Source organism: Drosophila serrata, unplaced genomic scaffold (genome assembly GCF_035046125.1).
Source record: "Drosophila serrata isolate PLE 108 unplaced genomic scaffold, ASM3504612v1 contig_245, whole genome shotgun sequence".
In the NCBI taxonomy this organism is placed as follows: domain Eukaryota; kingdom Metazoa; phylum Arthropoda; class Insecta; order Diptera; family Drosophilidae; genus Drosophila; species Drosophila serrata.
This window is the reverse complement of record NW_028257143.1, coordinates 634,857-652,401: the sequence shown is the minus strand read 5'-3', so window position 1 is coordinate 652,401 and position 17,545 is coordinate 634,857. Positions and strand designations below refer to the sequence as shown.

The following is a 17,545-nucleotide window of genomic DNA, read 5'->3' as shown; positions in this document are numbered from 1 at the left end:
CGTTCAGAGTATTATAATTTCATTCAGAAATTGCAGTGAAGAAGTCATTTCCGACCCTATAAACAGTATTTATTATTAATCAACATTGACAGCTGAGTTAATCTAGGCATGTCCGACAAAAATTTAATTTTTTTTAAATTTTAAAAATTTTATAAGGGGTTACATCGTTAAAATTGTCAGAATTTGACAAAAAAAAGTCATTTTTAAAATTTTAAAACTAAGTACGCAGATTTATTAACCTAATAAAAACTAATTTACGAAAGCTTTCCGAATTTAAATGAATGCTATTTAGCTTAATTATGAGTTTTATAAACTTTGATTTGTCAACAAAATTTGCATAAAAAACATCGATAAGTATCGATTAAAAGAATACGAATTAATTGCAAACTGCCACGATATATTAACTTCTACATATTATTATTATTAAAAAATTAAAGAACAATATCAAAAGTTGTTATTATAATTTGTATAATATCACAAATAATTTAGAAAATAATTAATAATCCCAAAAAAGCTAACACTATTTTTTTAACAGTTTCATTAGATCCTTACTTAGAATTTCACAGCTCTTTTGAATTGCATATCTCGTTGAGGCTCCGACCATACGAATTTTAATTTTAATAATATGTAATTAAACAAGTTATTTAACCCATTATTTCCTAAAAATTGCATGCTTCTTTCATCGAATCCGCTCCTGGGCAATGCTAAGGAACTTTCGCCGGGATGCGTTGAACTCGCGGAGAACGGATTCAGTGGCGCCCGAAAGAAAAGTGCAACAACGACGAAAGCTTTTCCCTGTCAGCCGAAGAAGCTTTTCTCCAACATGGAAAACCGAGAGAGAGAGCAATGGAAAGATGGCGAAGCCGGGTGCTTGGGCCGAAGTTGCCGACGAACGCCTTCGGTTGTCCATTCAAATATAAAACAGAAGCGTACGGTAAATACGAAAACATTCATAACGGAAAGCCTGACGCGAAGTGCCGCCATTTCTGTCGTTCATTTTTGTCGCGTCTTTCGCTGCTTGTGTTTTGTGTATTATCATTGTTGCCGTTATATTCTTTGCAACTATTACTTAGTATCTCTCTGTTCGCGAATACCGAGCACATAGAAGCCATAAAGAAAAACAACGAAAATATCCCCCATTCATCTTGTTTCTGCCAACTTATTTCTAATTGTGAAGCAACCTTGAAATTTTCACCGCACGCTGGAAATTGCAAAACAAAAATAAAGGAAATCTATATGTACCTATTGTTTACCGAAAACTAGTCAATTATCAGCGATTTTCGCCATTTGCAATGTGACTTTCCAAGTGTGATCGCAGCTTTGTTGAAGTTTTGTTTGCCAAGAAGAATCGCTTAAAAAATCGGTGGACAGCGGTGTTTGATCACATAACCAGATACAAGAATTAAAGAGAGGATATATTACTTTGGATTACTAATTACGGAAGTCAAACTGCCAAAAATGGGCACTATCGGTGAGTGAAAAAAAGATATCTGGAAATCCAATTTTAAATTAGCTTAGAGTCTAAAAATAATGCTTTAAGATAATGTTTAAGTACCTATAAACATTAAATAAAGTTGTGTAGGTTGGGAAATTTAAACTTTGGTATTTTATACAACCTCTTTCAATTACATTTTCCCCAACGTATGCTTAAACTTTACTGTGATTACTGTGATATACATCTTCTTAGTTTTAGTATTTGGAATATAGTTTTTATATTTTGAGATACACTGTATAATCTTCTCTTTAATTTTAAGTTTTTAAAAACTCTAATACCACAAATTTCTCGGAACATATATGCTTTAACTTTTCTGTGATTCTGAAATATACTTCCCCCAATTATAATATAAGTATTCTGAAAATAGTTTTAATATTAATATTTTGAGCTACACTGTATAATGTTCTCTTTGACTCTAAGTTTCTAAAAACTCTTATATCACCCTTCAAAAAATTGTTGAATGCATGCACAGTAATGTCATAATTTCCCTGAATACGCTGATTTAGCTTGACTTATGTTAAGTTACAATAAATATATATTATTATCTTTGCAAACCTACTTTTATGTCATTGTTCCGCCCCTTGAACTGACTTTCCTAAGAATTTGTAATCCTGGAATGCCATTCAAACAATTGCACAATTTCCATTCTTTGATTACTTGTCATCCAATCCGAGCATCTTTTGTTAGCTCAGGCCAGCTCTCCACATGACGTCCATATCCCCATAATTATGTAAATAATCCTTTGCAGGCAGCACCCACTCGCAACCAACACAGAGTTGAGATTCCTTTCAATTCAGTAGGATATATGTATGTGGCCAGTTCCCAGTCAACGCCCCCTCATGTTCATTTGGCATCCTGCGGCTTTTCGTTTGCTTGCTTTTCAATTATCCTGGCTAAAAATAAATCCACGAGCACACACGAACCGAAGAGAGCAATCAACCCACATCTATGTCTACGACCACGTCCTTATCCGAGTTATTCCGTGGACCTGGACGTCTTTCAACACCAAGCTGAAAATAAAAAAAGAAGGAAAATTAAGTTTGAAAAGCCGAAGTTTATATACCCTTGGAACTATAACAATAACTTGGCAGCTATTAATGTATTCGGATGTTTTGGAATACATTTTTTTCTAGTCCTTTCAGGGATCTAATGAGATATTCCTTAATAAAAAAATACCATTCAAAATGTCCATATCTCGTAGTAGAGGAAAATTGATCGAAAAACAAAAGAGTTACATAAAAGACATGCAAAGTTTAATTCAGGTAGCTTTAAAACTAAGAGCGAAGTCAGCAAAAATCGGATAGATCAGTCTAAATCAACTCGGCTAATCAGGACTGTGGGGTCACATCTATGTTTCTCCTTTCGGACTTCAGACTTAAATAATAATACCCATTGCAAGGGTATATAAAGAAACGAACACCGAACACCGAACGACAAATGACAACGACGTCATTATCATAAACGTGGTCTGCGCGGCGGCCTGCCTTCTAAAATACTACGAATCTTGTTTATCCAAAATGTATAAAATAAATAAACTCTGTCGGGGCTGGGCTAAACGGGGCAGTGCCAACGGCTGGGGATAGACCCTAAAAACTCATAATCGAATGACGCACGAGGCTCTGATTTTCTCTACACATAATAATCAACGAGTGCTGGTGGGTGTTTTAGCCGCTCATCAGTCAGGTTGCTTGTCCGCCGGACTATCCTTGGGCCCGGCCATCCGGTGTCCTCCAGGGTGCGCCCGGCCACTACTTGGCCAACTTGGCCAAGCCGAGCCACGGTCACAAATGCGCTTTGATTGCCATCTCGACGGGGCCAGAGTCTGCCACTTCTGCCTCAATGGGTTCATTGTGTCGCGTACCCCTCTGACCCCACAGTTGCAAGCACAAGTGGCACCTGGGATTTGGGTTTGTACGGAGGCCTGCCTCTTTGAATGCCATCCTGTCGAGGCGACTTGTGCATTTGCGGCTGGATATGGGCGCATTAAACACGCTTGACATGCCGCCCGGCGACGAAACATCCACGGCAAACATTTCCAGCTGGCGTTTGCTAAAAGTTCAGAGGTGAATAAAACCATAGATAACAGAAATGGCACTTTCTCCTTAGTTTTATGCAACATTATGCTGAGCACGACAAAGTAACGATTTCATAAAGGTCATCTGGCTCTTTGGCTAATACAATTTTCACAACCTTTTGCTGAGTCTGGTGATGAGACATCGTGGCGAAAGCGAAACAAACTGAAACATAAAAGCATCTGTGTGTGACTTGACACATTTATGCATATTGCATTTAGCCAAAACTTGGACTTGGCAGAAATGAAAATTTACAGAGTTAATCCCCTGGTTTTCTGCAAGATAAACAACCTTAATTTGTACGACTTCGAGGTCCACTTGGGCTGACTGCATCCCAATAAGCAATTCCAGTCAAGTTAATTACTGAGAACAATGGGCTTCTGGGGCTTCAGTTTGTTGCTCAGGACATTTTGGCCACAGTTAATATTAATGGGATGTACATTAATGTTGATTCGCCAATGAATCGAGACAATTAAAGGCATTCGTTTTTATGTGTTACAAGGCTTCTATTTATTGTTACTACTATATACGTCATTTGGGCTTGGTCTTATTAGATTCTACTGACATACTTCAAATTTTCAAGGTTCTGATGGGAACACTTCAGCTTCAAGATGGGGCAGGTTTGCGTCGGCAGCAGGCACCGGCAGTAGACGAAGCGCATCTTTAGATACTCTTCGAACTCTTCCATCAGGACTTCCTTTTGGAGCACCAAGCGATACTCCTCGACACTCTCCACACTCATGGGATCCAGCTGGTGCATGTAGCACTTTAGCTTTAGGACCATGGCGTAGAAATAGTTAAAGATATCGACGGCCATTATCTTGTGGTACTTAATGCATCGGTGGTGTTTGTCGCCCAACAGCAAAGGCGTCTCCTGGGTTTTATCCAGCTTGTCATAGGCGGCATAGAACTCCTTGCAGTGCTCGCTCACCTTCATTAGAGCTGCCTTTATGGTATTGCTAAGGGAGCACCTAATATGTAAACTTAACAGTGACCCATTTACTGGTATTAACTTACTTAGAGACTCGCACCACTTCCAACTTCTCCTGGTACTCATTGATGATAGCCTCCTCGGTGGACCTGGTATAGACCTCGGGATACTGACACCCCTGCTCCGAACTGATCAGTATCAAATAACGCTGGGTAAGCAGCCAAATGCGCTCGATTAGTATGTCCTGCGCCTTCATTTCACACTGATACAGGTCGTAGAAGTCCCGATAGCGGATCTCCAGGTCCAGCAGAAGCCTCAAAATCTCCGCCTCCGCCTCGTAGTGCTTCTTGAGCTGAGGCGTCAGATGGGGTTCGTCTTCCGTCACTGTTGGCCTGGTCTGGAGAGACCCTTTACGCTCCACATTTTGGTCCATTTTGTAAGCTAACTGACTATGTGTACGTATGTATGTGTTGTTCTATTTGTTTAGTGTGTTTGCTGGAACTGCCTGACTGTCTGTGGAAATGGTGATGCCTTCAAGGCAGACTAGATGAGCTGGACGCGACGGGGGTCTATTGCCAGGCCGATTTCCCCAATCAATTTCAATTTCCATCTCTTTCGTCAGGGGCTAATTAGTAGTAATTTGTTTGGCATCGGGAGGGAAACATCCTCTAAAACTAAATGAAAACGAAAATCTCTTTTAATAAAATTCAGATGAAATCTATTGCTACTTACGCAACACTAATATCTCACCGAAATCGATTTAAAATAGATTTGTCTATCAAATACAAATATTTGTATAAGCAAATATCACTCATACGTCACGATGTACGCAGAAAAGAAATCAGTTGCTCGATCGATCTGCAGCATGTGATAGGCAAATAAAAATATATAAATAATATTAATGTGCCTGTGAGGAGGAGAGACGCCAAGAAGTCCGATCAAGCATGGAATTAATGCTTTGATTGATTCCCTTAAAGAGCATTTATGGTCCTCGGGATGCATCTCGAAAACGGAAATTAAATTGGCGGAATTTTACATTGCGGCAGCTTCCTCGAGAAGCACTCATTTTACTTTGTGTACACTGTACAAAGATGAGCATTTCATAATATATATTTCTATTTAAATGCGTATTTCGGCTCTACTCATGCCGTGAGTGTGTGTTTGGTTGGGCAACGAAGCATCATTAATGAAGTGCGAAGCCAATTGCCGCCTTCAGCAATTTCAATATGCGAGCCACACGTTACGTGTGCATTCGAAGCCAGAAATACATTTAATAAATCTGTATGGAAATGGCCGAAATTTGAACTCGCAAACGTCAGGCGGCATAACAAATATTGCTCATTGCGAAACGATTTTCCAATATCACTCAAATAAACAAAAAATTGAACATGTGAATGGAAGCCGTTGCTGTTGTGAACCGAACACATATTTAATGCGCCTTAATTGCAAAAATGTGTTGAAAATAATGACGGCTGTCAAAGGAAAGCGGTGAGTAAAATTATAGTAGAATATTTAAATGAAAGGCGATAGAATATATTGATACTTTTCAAGTTTGGTCAAGCATTTAAAGCGAAAAAACAAACAGCTAATGAGCATGCTTAGTTTTATAATTTTATTAACGTTTCCTTTGCAATACTTAAAAATATCTGGCAATAGAGAAATCTCCCCATTTTGGCTGAAATGAGATATGAAAAGAAATAATACAAAGTGAAACCAACAATATCCACTGGCAACGCACATTTTGTTTACGGTTTTTGGGATTTTTAATTGCCAAAGCGGCACACGCGTCGTATGCGCGATATCTTCTTTGGTGTAATGTGCTGGGCTATTTTGGACCAGACAACAGCTCCTGGCTCGCCCTCAAGATGTGTCTTCTCACCATCGCCCGGCTAATGGGCATCTTCTCTTCCTCCTCCTCCTCCTTACTCATTCTCATTGCTTCTTCACAGCATCCCTCGTCCCGCGTTCTGTCCCCACCAAGTTGATTTCGATTGTGCGGCTTTCAGCGAGGCATTTTATGCAATTATTTTCTCGTGAGTTATGGCCAATGGTCTTGATAGTGTTGGTTAGATTTATGGGAAGGTGCAATGAACCCCTCGGGACAGATAATTGCACACGAGACTGCTTAAATAATCATAATTAATATTCTTTGTGCGAACTGAAATGCAATTATAATATTGCAATATATATTCCACAAAATATTCATTAGCATTCTTAAATAAGCATTCAACTAATATTAGCTTGCTATATAAACATCAACTATATTGATAAATATAAATAATTTCAAAGCAAACAATAAAGAACACTCTTAAATTAATTTCAATATGATGAAAAAGAAAATGCTTCTTTCATTGGAATGAAGAGCGCTTAACGTTAGTATCTTAAGACAAGGAATCAAACGGATAAACTGCACAAGACAACTCTGAATCGAATTAATTCCACTTAAGCTGGCAGATATTAGATATTATTTAGATAGCTGACTTTCATGACACTTGCACTATCTAATTTTGAAAGAAGAATGGCCCCAGTTTCTCGGTAGATATCTTCCACTGTCCGCTCTTTCGCTTTCTACGAGAAGAACAAGGTCGTGCCGTCGCCTGTCAGCCCGAGAAATATTATGGCTAACCAGAAGATAAAATATATAAGTATCTTCGCCAAAAGATCCATCCATCTGTGTCTGTGAGGGGACTGCACAGGTTTCGGCCAACTGTTCGGTCTCCTACGCTCTGTGCTCTGTGCGTTTCGTGACGCGCTTCTTGCCATTGACACGCAATTAAATGATGTACTTAAAAATTGTGTGAGGTCGTAATGTAGGTAAGAGTAAAAGTCGTCTTTATTAATATCTCATCAGAGACACCATATCGTTGCCTTCATTATGCATTTTTATCAGTATTATTCCAAGAGTATTATTCCGAGAGTTTTGCGTAAAAATTGTTGTAGAAGAAAGGGTATCGGACCAGCTAGGATCTCGTACTCCAAAACGGGGATAGGGTCCCTTCTTGATTTACTATAGCAGATATAAAGAAGCATACAGTTTCTCCGTGCTTAAGATCCGAGAACCCGATGAATACATTGTGCTTGAGAATTATAAATGCCAGCAGGACAATGAGGATGTGTTTAGTGAAGTTAGCGGGGATCCTGAGAGCAGTACATTAATCCTACGATTAATCCTACTGATTGCCAATTGAAAAGAAGAAGCTTGGTTACATCTTCTTTAACACTTGAGTTAATTCAAAACAAAATCCAATATATAGCAATTACTTTCTTAAAAAAAACTAGAGAGTAAATTAAGAAAAGATCCATGAGTATTTTCGAGAAGAGAAAGCCGAAAGCGAAATGCGTGGGCGACATCGTGAACGCTTATTGCTCTCAGCTCCTGTCTGTTGCCGAAGAAAGCATTTTTATTTTAATTCGTATACGTATGGATATATATGTGTAGTATTTAATAAATTATTAATTTTTGCTACGTTTTAGCCTCTCAAAACATCACATGAATCGTCTGTACGGTCGAGCCAATAAATGTTTATTATATAAATGCAAATATTTTACGCAGATTGGACTATGTGTGTTCACGAATGTGATCAAATATGTGGTCGAACATTTTGATTGAACATACATATTATTTGGTTAATTAATGTATCACTTTTGGGGAAAACGATTGGATTATCAACTGTTTTATCCTGACATCAACTGGAGAGGGATTAGTGGTTCAGAGAGCACCTTAAAAACAAATCGCTTTTAACCAGTTTTGGCTTCGCATTTAGTCTAGACGTTGTGCCATTGTTTATACTAGATACACGTGATGATGATATTGCCATTGAGATATCTCTTGAAATTTTTTTGTTTCGAGCGTATACAAAATGTTGTTTTCAATTTTTTTTGTTTTGCTTTGCTGCGTTGCGGCGAGTATTATTATTGAACGAAAAGTGCTTTAAGAGCGGAATGACACTTTGATTCTTTTGGCAATAATAAGTGTGTCCGATCATGGGTAGAAATCCCATTCTAATAGCTCAAGATTTAAAATTAATCTGGCTATAATGAAATCCTGTGGATTTATAAGTATCTTATCTTTTTTCTAGTGCTTTTTCTTTCTTCAGCAAGGCGTGAAAATATTATTATTAGCATTACTTAAATTATTTACGATCGTTTTGGGACGCCAGACAGACCACATGAAAGATATTAAACAGCAATTGAACCCCCCGGCCTGCTCGGCAAAATTATTTCCGATCTTATTTATTTATTTGCACAAATCCCGCGAAACGAACTGACCCCCAGCGAATGGCCCACTTAATTTATGCGAACAGGCAGCGGCTCCATCTACAATATTGCCTTACCTTCGGCTGGGCCGAACTATTCAGATATTATTTATAGGGTCTGCGCCCAATTGGACATTATTCATTTTTCAAAATACTTACAATATTTTTTATCAACGCCGTGGGAATGATAAATGCGTTTACGTCGGCACTTGCCTTGACCTTACCTTGAAAATTGTCAGCTACATGATTTTTTTTACTCAACATTCTCCGTGTTCTTTATTTCCGATTTTCATTCATCTTCCTTAGCGCGTAATTACAAATTTCGCTGGCTATTTATATAAACGTGTTTTCCACACTCACACAAAAAGAAAAAAAAAACTGAGAAAATTATACTTACAAAAATATAGTAAGAAATAAAGGCGAACAAATTAAATAAATCGTAAAGGCGGAACTATTAAAATAAATTATGGAACCGGTGGCGTGGGCGGTGGAGGCTTCTGCCACTTGCCGAGAGCACCCAGGATGTTCTCTCTCATTAGCCCTGACATGCGAGCCTGTCGAGCGGCACTCAGAGTGAGGGTGCCTCTTAGAGTTGGCCTTGATCCTTCGTCCTTGGTCCTTGCAAAACAATTTGAAACCCCTTTGCATGCCACTCGCCACCTGCCACCTGCCACCTGCCGCTCGTGCTGGTCATGTGCGCAATTCTCCAAGAGCAGCTGCCTCTGGCTGACGGTCTACTAGAGTGCCGCCATATATCAATATTCGGAGGGCGGGGGAGGGACGGATACACGCCTACTTTTGCTAAAAATATACTCCGTGGCCAAAAGGATGGTGAGAGCAAATCAAGCAAATTTAAACGCGTTTTATAAATACAACAAAAATATACATACAATACTCGCAAAAAAAATATACAATGTTCTATCAAAAATCATTCGCTCTGGTAGACGTAGAATCTATAAAAAATTCTCTTATTATTTATTTATTTCGCTTTCATTTCGTTTTTTTGTTGCTTTTCTTTCGTGTGTACAATCATATTATATATATACGTGTACATATGTACATATATATTTAATTTTATTTCATTTTGTTTATTTTGGATTTTGTTGTTTTTGGTCTTGTTTGTGGGCGCAGCGGAAATTTTCTTTCAAGTCGTTAATTTTTATTGAATTGTTGTATAATATGTTATACAAGTATACTACTTAGGAAATCGTTTTCAACAGATAGTGAGTAATGTTTGCCAGAAAGTCGGAGAAGTCTAGTCTCTAATATAAGAGATATATATAATGGGAAATAATTTGTATCAGTATATTGATATCTCATCTTTTATTTAAGTAAAATTATATTTATATTGTCCGTAGCTGAACCTCCATAGGATGTTTCCTCGATATTTTCCTATTATTCCAAATTTTAGGGTGAAGAAAATACAAAAAACTTAAAAGTGTTCCAACCAATATCCTTTTCACTCCCCGATTAGTAGCCCTAGTTTTGCTCGTCCTCGGTTCCTTCGCTGATTTGCTTGTAGAGTAGCTCTAGCTTAGTGTGAGGCGCCTCCACGGGCAGGATCATCTGGCCATTGTCATCCGTATATTCGTCATACGACTGCTCTGCGTGAACTTCGAAGCCCAGGGAGTGAAATATCTTCTGGGAGTAGACGCCTGTGGAATCGGTCTTCATCAGAGAGAAACTTTTCTTTTTGGCCAACGCCATCGATTGCTTGATCAGCTCATTGCCAATGCCACGGCCGCGATAGCTTGAGTCCACCGATAGTTTCCGCACATCGAAGATACAATCCACGTCAAATTTCTTAAACAGGTCGTTGTTAATGAAAAGACAGTAAATCATAGTAAACATATTCCGGAAGCCCGGATCGCAGCTCCGCTCTAGATCTTTCAGCGCCTTGGCCGTATCACCGGGCCTTAAGATGCCGTTTACCACCACGCCGGCTATTTTACAGCAGTCTGGATCCGGGTCCACCGCCATCAGGCTCAAGTTATCCTCCATGGTGTCTAGAACCTTCTGCTCCAGGTTAGGGTTGACCTCTCCATCCTGGCACAAGCCGGCGGCCTTGTTCATCGGCTCTTGGGGGAAGAAGTTCTTCCGCATGTGCACCAACACCTGGTCATAGTGCTCCGGTTCAATCATCTTGTACTCCAAACTGTTTGAGATCGCTGAGACACTTCTTCTAAGAGGGAAATGATGCTGGCCAAGTTCTTGGAAAACTGTCGTGCATTTGTTGAGGGCATTAATACTGCAATTTAATTTCTGGCATAATATTATTCTTTTTTGTAACCCAAACATCTTTATTAAAATGTTATATTTAATTTTAAGAAGCAGAAATCCAAAGCATACATAGTTTTCTTGAAAACAAAATTAGTAGGAATATAAATGGGTTATGATTCAAGATTTATGAAAATCTATTCAGTTTTCCTGCCACTAAATTATGTTTGATTTCCATATTCAATTAATTTCCTTTCAAGATTAGTACTTGGTAAAGGAAGTACCAATCGATAAACACATTTATAGCATTATATTCGAGCATTTTTTAAACTGTAACAAAACTATCATGACCCCAATTTCTGGGGTCTTGTAAACAATATGGAGCTGTTATTCAGGTACACAAAAAGTACTCAAGTCTTGGCCCTATGAAGAAATGTAAGCAATAATATCATTTTCCAGGGAAAATGGTGGCACAGCAACAGATTGTCGTAGGCGGCCACAACACTCTTTCAAGTTGGCCTAGGTCCTGGAAAATCAACTCAAGTGTTCCACTGAACCAATACATCAAAGATTGAGGCATTAAGTGAACAAGCTCCCCTGATTTGGCAATCGATTTGAATCGATTGTTTAAATTTACAAGGAGGCCTGGTCAATGGTCTCCACTCTCCCTTCTCAGGCGAATGTCCGGCACTTGGACCCCTTCTAGCACAATTCATCATTCCAACCGGCTGCGGACTGGCGCTGATCCGAAAGTATTTGCATTTCGTTTTGTAATAATGAGAAACTTACAATCCGCCGGAGACGCCGACGGGGCTGCTCCGGCCCCAGCGCAGCCTCGTTGGCCCATAGAGACGAGGTGGTGGCCACTGGCTGGTATATGGCAGTGCTGTGTGCGAGTATGTAGCACGCCGACCGACAACGACTGCCGATTGACGTCAGCAATGCCCCCAAAGTCGCGTACACAGTCGGGCGAGCTGCCAAGCAGGCGGGGATTCGGGACACCAGTAGCTGTTGGAGACCCGGGCGACTCACCAGCCCCAGCGGAGCAGGGGGAGCAGGGGGTAGCAGGGGAAGAGGCATTCATTTTGTCAGTCACTCAAACGAGTGGCAAAATCTCTGGCCAGCTCTCTCTGGCCAAGGCGAGCGTATCGATTCTTTGGAAATCGTCGAGTGGGTCTCCGTTAATCTGGAGCTCCGGGAGGCAAATCATAAAAAGTGAAATAAAATTTATAAGTAACCGAAAGCGAATTAAGATTGATAAATATGCAAAGTCAAATTTTATGACATTTTGGTATAATGCCAGATTAAAAGTCTGTCTGATTACAAGAGAATTAAAGGTGCTCTTAAACGTTTTATATTTTAAGTTAGGCATTTAAGACATTATTTGGATTAAATTGGTTATTTTCTATTGATAGTATATTATTTACTTCGATTAGAAATTAGTCTAGCGTAGCTATGGTACAAAATAGATAGTTCTAAGCCCACTTAAATTATACAAACTTAAGCGCAAAGTTTCTAATTCATCCCCAATAAGAAGATCATTCTTTCAAATCAATTTAGTTTATAATCAACATATTTTCGCCCCATATGAATCACTAAATTGTCCATCATTCCTTTTATTGCATTATAAATAAGTTTTAAAATATAGACATATTCAAAGTGATAGGTAAAGAGCATCTAAAGATGATGGTGTTGCCAAAGAACATTCAGCAATCGTCGAATGGATTTTCTTTTCCTCCTGGCGCCTTTGTTGCAATTGCATTTCACAAATCCCACTGTCCACAAGGGTGTTTGTTTATTCAGACCCACTGTTTACGCGACTCCCCTTGGCCGGGACCGCGAAGGCAGATGATGATTTCCACGGAACATATCTGGCTTCGACTTTATATTTAGCCCCTCGAAATGCATCTTTCGGATGCCTGCTGACCCTTTTTGGCTCATTTGTTTGTTCAGCTATTTATGGCACGCAAAGTGTTTCTGCGGCAACTGAGAATATCAAGATGAAATGGCCATAACGAATATCATTTGAATTGCGTGTGGTTGGCGGGGAAAATGGGAAATGGAAAACGCTTTTGACGGGCGTAGAAAGTGAGAGGAAAGTGAAAGTTTTGATTTATGACCACCCATCCGTTTGCTGCTTTTCAATGGTTATAATTAGTTTCCCTTTTTTACGAAATGGAACGGAGCAGAGCTCCCGTTTATTAGGGATCTCTTTGCGGTTGGCCAGGCGCTGACCAATTCGATTGGCCACGAGCCAATCACTTCTGGAACGGAAATAGAATTTTTACGGGAGAAAAGACTTGAACGAATGACCAGAAACATTGAGTATTTGCTGCCAGGTCCATCCTCCTGTTGAAGAGAATCAGGCCCATTTGTCGGGGGTTAATGGGCTACAAGAAATGTTGATTTTTGTGTCACTTAATATTCACCGGTGACTCAGGTGCTTAGAGTAGTTGCTCCTGATAATGGAACAATAATAATTAGGCTCTGCCCTGAGACAACTACCATAACAATGCATCATAGTTAGGTGACAACTTGCTATATTCAGCAAGAATAACTATAGCCATGTTTGGAAATTATATACCATACAAATTATATTGTTTGCTTTTTTCAAATTTCTTAGCTATACTTAATTTTATGCCAAGCACAGCATTCCCTTGACCTCTATGAATAGTTCCAACTCATAAGTCAACAATATTTTCACTAATTGCCTCACAAACACTTATTTCTGCCGTCTAGCTCTATATATAATTCAGGCACTTTAGCTTTATATCTGGACGCGTTCGTAAATTTTACAAATTCACCAAAAATGTTATTCTCGCATGCCTGATTTTGAAGTATTTTTCTCTTACGTCTTGTAGAAATTTGTCTAAACTGTAAATATTTGCAATGATGTGAAATTATTAATTCACTTCCCCTCCTGCCTTCAGCCTCAACGGCGGTGACATTAAATGAAATACGAGCGAAAGCACCGATTTTGATCTTCGTGTATATGGCGAAAATTTAGTGTCAAAAACAATTCCGGCTAAAATTGTGTGAAAAACACATCACGCCCTATAAATGTATATTTGCTTCGGTGCGATTTTCCAGCTAACGCATTCTACAGAAGCTTTCCCACTCTGTCCCATTCGGCTGCAAATCAAATGATTTTCCGCAATTTTCCGCTACTATAAATGATTTTGGGATGTAGTAGGTGCGAGTAGGAGTGCAGGGGCTGGCACTACGCAGATTGCGGATTCCAAAAATCAAATCAGTCGTCAGTCAGTGACTAACTGCTGACGTCTGTGCCCCGGGGCCCCATATATAACTTGGATCTACGCAAATTCTGCACTAACTCTGTCACAGACAATTTGGCGACAACATCGTCTATTTCCCAGTCTTGGGCGTGGGCGGCTCCTCATCCTCATCCTCCACATGGAGGGCTGTAAAACACTTTCTATGTTTGCCGCCGCCGCTGCCTGATAAATTAATAATTCGCATTGTGGACCAACAAATGGACACATAAAAGCAACCGAAGCAGCACATCAAACGCCGATTATAAATCATAAAGAACAAATCCTAAAAATAATTCCAATTAAAGGCGATCGAAGCGAAACAAGATGTTGTTCTGTTGCGGTCATTTCAATATGAAGGTGTGAACAAGTGAATAGATAAAAAAGGCTATGTTGCCATGGACAATACAATTTATTAGAATTATCTTGAATTTAAATTAGTTAGTAAACACCTTGAACTTAAACTCTTAAATATTCAAAGTTTATGCATATTTTGACAACCACCAGAATCAAGTAGAAGAATAAATCACAATGTATTCACTTTAAGATGTGTAGGAGATTCTTTTTAAAACTATTTTTAAAAGGTTTAGAGATCCAACACTATAATGTGTATGATATGCTAGTAAATGCAGACTGGCAATTAAAATATTAATGACATTCAATCAATAAATAAATATTATAATTATTATGAAACAATTAAGTCTTACCTAGTATATATTATCATATTATTACTATTCTTTTAGTGTAAGTTTAGTCCCATTTAAAGTCAGATTGATCAACTAATACCTCCTCTCTTATCCTTGCAGAGAAACGCTCGTTCTCCTTCCGCCTTCGTAGATCCTTTGGAGATGGCGGCAGCACTAATAGCCGCAACAGCAACAATAATAGCAGCACCTGCACCAACCACAACAACCAGAAGCGGTGCAGCACTCCGTTGACACCGACCAGCACCAGCACGGGGAGACTGGAGGTTCCAGGAGCGGCATCGGTGAGCCGACGGAGCAGCATCTACAAGAAACCGGACAAGAACGATGGCGGACAGATCCATCAGATACCGGACGTGGAGCTGCCACTGATGACCTTTGCCGACCAGTACAACATTGAAAAGACTCTGGCCGAAGGCTGCTTCGCCAAGATCCTATTGTGCCGGCACAGACCGACCAACACGCTGGTGGTGCTGAAGGCGGTCCATGCGGAGCTAACCACGATCAAGGAGTTCCAGAAGGAGTTCCACTACAACTACGAGCTATCGCACCACCACCACATCCTCAGCGCCTATGCGGTGGCCTTCCAGACCATGGACTACTACGTGTTCGCCATGGAGCATGCCCCCTATGGCGACCTGGCATCCAACATCGGCCCCAATGGGTTGCATGAGAATGCCTGCAAGCTGATCTCGGAGCAGCTCAGCTCGGCCTTGGGTTTTATGCACTCCAAGAACTTGGTGCATCGTGACCTCAAGATCGAGAACATCCTCGTTTTCACACCAGACTTCACCCGCGTGAAGCTCTGTGACTTTGGGGCCACCACAAAGAAGGGTTTGTTGGTGCACAAGGTTAAGCACACGTGGACCAGCTGTGTGCCGCCGGAGCAGCTGGAGCTGATCAAGAATGAGCGCTTCCAGTGTCTGCCCATCAGCGACTCGTGGCAATTCGGCATCCTGCTCTATAACATCCTGACTGGCAATCCGCCGTGGCAGTCGGCCGACTGGGTTAAGGATCAGTCCTATGCCAACTTCATGAAGTACGAGCAGCGGAAGACAACCAAGGTGCCGGATAACTTCCGGCGCTTCTCGCCGCGCCTTATGCGCTGCTTCCGGAAGTACCTCAGCCACGACCCGGAGGACCGATGCAAGATCACCGAGGTGGCCAAGTACATGAAGGACCGCTGGGTAGAGTGCCGCATCTCCACCTCCAAGTCAGCCACTCTTATCTCACCCACCAACCACGACCAGGACTCGTGCATCTATCTGAACCAGCGGGAGGGTCGTCTCTCCGGGGACGAGAACAAGTTGCGCTTCAAACGCATGATGTCCACCTACGGCCTGGACATTCCCATTGATCCGAATATGGTAAGGCGGCGGGTCTGGGACTGGCTGTCCACATGCGATGCCAACTTTGATCCAGAGGTGGAGAGTCTGCATGCCTTGGACCTGATGCAGTAGAGTCGAGGTGGCACAAAATCAGGTTTTTACCTCGATTCTAATCAGTTCGATTCGGTTTCCTAAAGATCTAAACTTAAACCGAGACAGATGTAAAACCTCCATGACACCAAAGAATTTTTAGAGAGATTTTGGAACCAACCCACGTAAATAATAAGCACTTTACGGCTTAGCCAATTTGTAGTCATGGATCGCGTCCGATCAGAGCCGGAGAGATCAGAGAATCCTGCAAACTGCTTGAATTTTGGGATCTATGAGATCGGTTTTGTAGAGCAGAGAAGCAACTTCTCGACGGTTATTTTTCTGTTGTTCTGCGATTGCACAAGCCCAGAACTGAAACATTAATTTAGTATAGATGGAATTTGGTATAAAACTAAGTAGTAAGAATTTTGTAGGTTAATGTGGCCCATATTTAGAGAAAAACAACACGTCAACGGATAACTTTCCACTAGTGTTACCTTTCTAGTCTTCCGCTATGATGATTTTCTATATATTCTATGTGTAGGTTTTACGATTACAACTATATGCATGTACTATAAAGTGTGATTTACGCGTTACTTACTTTATGTGTACGGAATACCTACCAACTAATGCAATTATCTAGATTCTAGACCTAAATCGAGGGGTAAGGAATGCCGGAGAGCATGCGCGACCAATTACTAGACCGATAAGTTTCGTTGTATATTTGTAATAGACTATTCTATCTATCTATCCCTAATATTGCGATCGATGTGTATATCCCCTTTATGTGTATCACACACCTTTGTACATACTATATATAGTATTTAAATGCATACGACTTTTACAACAAAATATATATATACGAGTTTATATTCTATGTATACCGACAACTGCAACAAATATAGAACCGTAAACTGAGTTTATCCAAAGGTGCTTTTTTTAATGCATTAGAGGGACCAATTTCCACTAATTTCACCCCCACATGTTCATAAAACATTTTGGCAAAGAAAATACGCTAAACAAATCGCTTCATAATCCACACACAAAAGACGTGCCAAACAATTGGGGGAATAACATTTCTGGAGAAGCAACACGTATTTATTATTTAAATGCTAATTATTTGTTCTTGTTTATAATCTGCTGGAACTAACATTAATGTTTTGCTGATTACTCCGAAGGT

The 17,545-nt window shown here is 40.1% G+C and overlaps 3 protein-coding genes across 4 annotated transcripts; 1 reads left to right on the top strand and 2 right to left on the bottom strand.

Annotated features, from left to right (window-relative positions):
• The first annotated feature begins 912 nt into the window (after nucleotides 1-912).
• Nucleotides 913-17,294, top strand: meng (serine/threonine-protein kinase meng-po). The gene is made up of 2 exons (XM_020954983.2): nucleotides 913-1,471; nucleotides 15,050-17,294. Exons 1-2 carry the CDS (start codon nucleotides 1,459-1,461, stop codon nucleotides 16,405-16,407), a joined length of 1,371 nt encoding a protein of 456 aa, XP_020810642.1. The 5' UTR covers nucleotides 913-1,458; the 3' UTR covers nucleotides 16,408-17,294.
• LOC110185967 (uncharacterized) lies at nucleotides 4,053-5,757 on the bottom strand. Of its 2 annotated transcripts, XM_086832281.1 has the most exons (3): nucleotides 5,231-5,356; nucleotides 4,585-5,172; nucleotides 4,053-4,526 (listed from the first exon to the last, which is right to left on the bottom strand). In XM_086832281.1, the coding sequence occupies exons 2-3, from the start codon at nucleotides 4,929-4,931 to the stop codon at nucleotides 4,118-4,120; spliced, it is 756 nt and encodes a 251-aa protein (XP_086688407.1). In that variant the 5' UTR covers nucleotides 4,932-5,172; nucleotides 5,231-5,356; the 3' UTR covers nucleotides 4,053-4,117. The 2 variants fall into 2 exon arrangements, with proteins under 2 accessions (XP_086688407.1, XP_020810644.2); XM_020954985.2 differs by having other exon boundaries at nucleotides 4,585-5,757.
• On the bottom strand, nucleotides 9,687-12,027 carry LOC110185966 (arylalkylamine N-acetyltransferase-like 2). Its single transcript, XM_020954984.2, has one exon. The coding sequence runs from the start codon at nucleotides 11,050-11,052 to the stop codon at nucleotides 10,234-10,236; it is 819 nt and encodes a 272-aa protein (XP_020810643.2). The 5' UTR covers nucleotides 11,053-12,027; the 3' UTR covers nucleotides 9,687-10,233.
• Nucleotides 17,295-17,545: the final 251 nt, after the last annotated feature.